General features: G+C 54.5%; 2 protein-coding genes across 2 annotated transcripts in view; one reads left to right on the forward strand and one right to left on the reverse strand.

The window, feature by feature from the left end:
• The window catches only part of ATP13A1 (ATPase type 13A1), a 27,263-nt gene extending 26,447 nt beyond the window's left edge, over nucleotides 1-816 (forward strand). The window contains exon 27 of the mRNA XM_009895838.1: nucleotides 688-816. Coding sequence (XP_009894140.1) covers nucleotides 688-798 — 111 coding nt within the window. The 3' untranslated portion in view covers nucleotides 799-816. The remainder of the gene's footprint in view (nucleotides 1-687) is intronic.
• Nucleotides 817-1,548: 732 nt separating this feature from the next.
• Nucleotides 1,549-2,728, reverse strand: part of MVB12A (multivesicular body subunit 12A) — a 7,434-nt gene continuing 6,254 nt past the window's right edge. The window contains exons 10-14 of the mRNA XM_009895839.1: nucleotides 2,517-2,660; nucleotides 2,260-2,342; nucleotides 1,846-1,910; nucleotides 1,714-1,764; nucleotides 1,549-1,611 (exon numbers count right to left, since the gene is read on the reverse strand). Of these exons, the coding sequence (XP_009894141.1) occupies nucleotides 1,549-1,611; nucleotides 1,714-1,764; nucleotides 1,846-1,910; nucleotides 2,260-2,342; nucleotides 2,517-2,660 (406 nt within the window). The remainder of the gene's footprint in view (nucleotides 1,612-1,713; nucleotides 1,765-1,845; nucleotides 1,911-2,259; nucleotides 2,343-2,516; nucleotides 2,661-2,728) is intronic.

Here is a 2,728-nt window from a genome sequence, read left to right on the forward strand (position 1 = left end):
GGGGATTGTGCCCCTCTGCTGCGCTCTGCTCTGCTCTGGGGAGACCCCCCTGCAGTGCTGCCTCCAGCTCGGGGGGTCCCACCAGCAGAAGGAGACGGAGCTGGTGGAGCGGGGCCTGAGGACGGCACGGAGATGCTGGGAGGGCTGGAGCCCCTCTGCTGGGAGAGTTGGGGGGTTCAGAGAAGAGAAGGCGAAAAAGGGGAGAGCTCAGAGCCCCTTCCAGTGCCCGAAGGGGCTCCGGGAGAGCCGGGGAGGGACTCTGGATCGGGGAGGGGAGCCGTGGGACCAGGGGCAGAGGGCAGATTTAGGGGAGATCTCGGGAGAAATTCTTCCCCGTGAGGGCGGTGAGCCCCTGGGGCAGGTTGCCCCGAGAAGCTGTGGCTGCCCCATCCCTGGAGGTGTTCAAGGCCAGGTTGGACGGGGCTTGGGGCAACCTGGGCTGGGGGGAGGTGGCCCTGCCCGGGGCAGGGGGTGGCACTGGGGGGGGATTTAAGGTCCCCTCCAACCCAAACCCTTTGATTCTGTGATTTTTTACAGCGAGTGCAGAAGTTTTTCCCATTTATCAATACTTAGAGCATGCTGTGAAAGGCAGAAGTTCAAGCTGTAGTTCAGCCATTGCGGTGGGGACAGAGAAACGGAGGAAAAGGATGAGAGGGACTAATTAACCGGTTGGTTTTGTTTTCTTAGTTCAAGATTGTGATCACGGAAGTGCTGCTGGCTGACTTCTTCCTCGCCTTGTTAGTGGACCGAATTCTTCAGTTTCTGCTGGGGAGCGCAAAACTTAAAGTGCCTTCCTGAGAGGGATCGCGAGGTCCTCAACCCCCGGCAGCGCTGCGCGGAGGACACCACCCAGCGCCGCATTTCGCCATCACGAGAATCACCCTTAATTCTTTTGACAATAACTCTTGAGCCTGTTCAGAAACAGGCGTGGGGAAGCTTTCTTCCAAATCATGTGGAAACCACCTCTGTGAAACGAGACCTGACTTTTTAATGTTTCCGGGACGTAGCACCAACTGGCGGGAGTTTTGTACTCCCCTAACGTTTAAGGAAACGTTTACAGAATTTGGTAACTAAAATGAGAATCGCTGTATTTTGAAACATGTTTGGAATTTCCTTTGTGGGGCTGAAAGCTTTGTGATGTTCTTAGCAGACGGCGAAGCCGCGTCCAGGAGTAAAAACAGCAACAAAAATGGGGCGGTGAGGCCGAGGGGTGGGAGTTGTCCCACAGCAGAAACGCTGCAACCGCCCTCGCAGGAGGAAAAATAAAAGAGAGTTGGAGCGGCGACAGCGCGCAGGAGATCAAACACTGCCAAGAACTTCTACACCTCGTGCCGCTGTATGTGCCTGAAGCCTTGTGTTTCCAAAGCATTAAGAAAAATCATTTTGGCAGGTGAGAAGAGAATCGCGTTTTATTCCCCCCCCCCCCCCAGCCATTCCTGTACTGGGGTAGCGATTGCATTTCTTCAGGTTTTCAGCCGGAATTTCAGCCGCGAGAGAGGAGCTGGGCCCAGCCGCGTGTTTGGCGGTGTTTTATGGTCGACTCCGGCGCTAACAAACGCCGGGCGGGAGCCGGGCAGCGGCCGTCCTTTCCACTACAAAAGCGTAATTGTACTGAAAACGAAAAACGGAACGGTCAGGACGAGACGGTGGTAGTTTGAGAAATTCAGGATACGACCCCAAAAAGAGGGGCATGACCAAAGCAACCCCCTTTACCTCTCTCTCGATATCAGCGAGCGACTTAACGTTCAGGTCTGCGAGGATAGCCTAAAAAAAAACCCCAGATGTATTTTTAATTAAGGCTAATTATTGAGGTAGGATTGAGAAACAGCTTAAAGGAAGACTCACGTTACTGCCGGAACCGAGCTTGCTCTCGAACTTGGGGTGCAGCGCGAAGGGGACGCCGTCCATCGCTGGGGAGGGAAGCGGGAGCGGCTTTAGGAACGTCAAAGGAACCGCTCGGAAAACACCCCAATTGCTGAATTGCTGCTTAAAAAGCAGCTGCGCGGACGGGGCCACCGTAGCGCCCAGAGAAGGGTCTGAGCGAGGTGGCAGCCACCTCTTCATTGGAATTAAGGGATAACTTTCAGGAAGGGAAAAGTCTTGGAAGAAAAATTTTAGCTCAGTTCCGCTCTTTAAAGGGAAGAACTCTGGGCGAGGGAAGCACGAGCCGGTGTTTTGATTTTAAAGGACCCCTTAAACCGCGGCCACGCTCGCTTTACGCAGCTTCCTCGTTTGATTCCCGATGAAGAAAGGCGTTACCCGAGAGGCCGTAGATGTTGGCGTCGTCGTGCAGGATTCCGTGCTGAGACGCGCGTTTGATGCTACAGCGAGCCGGGGGTGACCTGTAGCCCAGTGGGATAATTAATATCTGATGTGACGCAGCAGATAACGAGCCCCAGACCCCGGGGAATGGAAACCACGAGGTGGCACCAGCAGTCGCCAGGATTTATTCCCAGGCCCGGACTGGTTGGGGTAAGACTGGGAGGAAAAAAATTAATAATTAGCCAAATTAATGCTTGACGTACTTCTGGGCAGAGTCCGAGGACTGGAGCGAGAGCTGCTTCAGGCCAGTGCTGATGGTCCGGGGTTTGGGGACGGGCTGGGGGCTGTGTTTCAAAACCGGCCCTTTTTTACACCAGATGGCAAAATTACCCATTTCCCTGAAAAAAACCAAACCCCAAAAATGAGGTGATGGTTTTGCGGCGAAGGGGGCAAAGGCGCTGGGGGG

The sequence above is a fragment of the Charadrius vociferus genome, unplaced genomic scaffold (assembly GCF_000708025.1).
Source record: "Charadrius vociferus isolate BGI_N301 unplaced genomic scaffold, ASM70802v2 scaffold1152, whole genome shotgun sequence".
Classification (NCBI taxonomy): Eukaryota; Metazoa; Chordata; class Aves; order Charadriiformes; family Charadriidae; genus Charadrius; species Charadrius vociferus.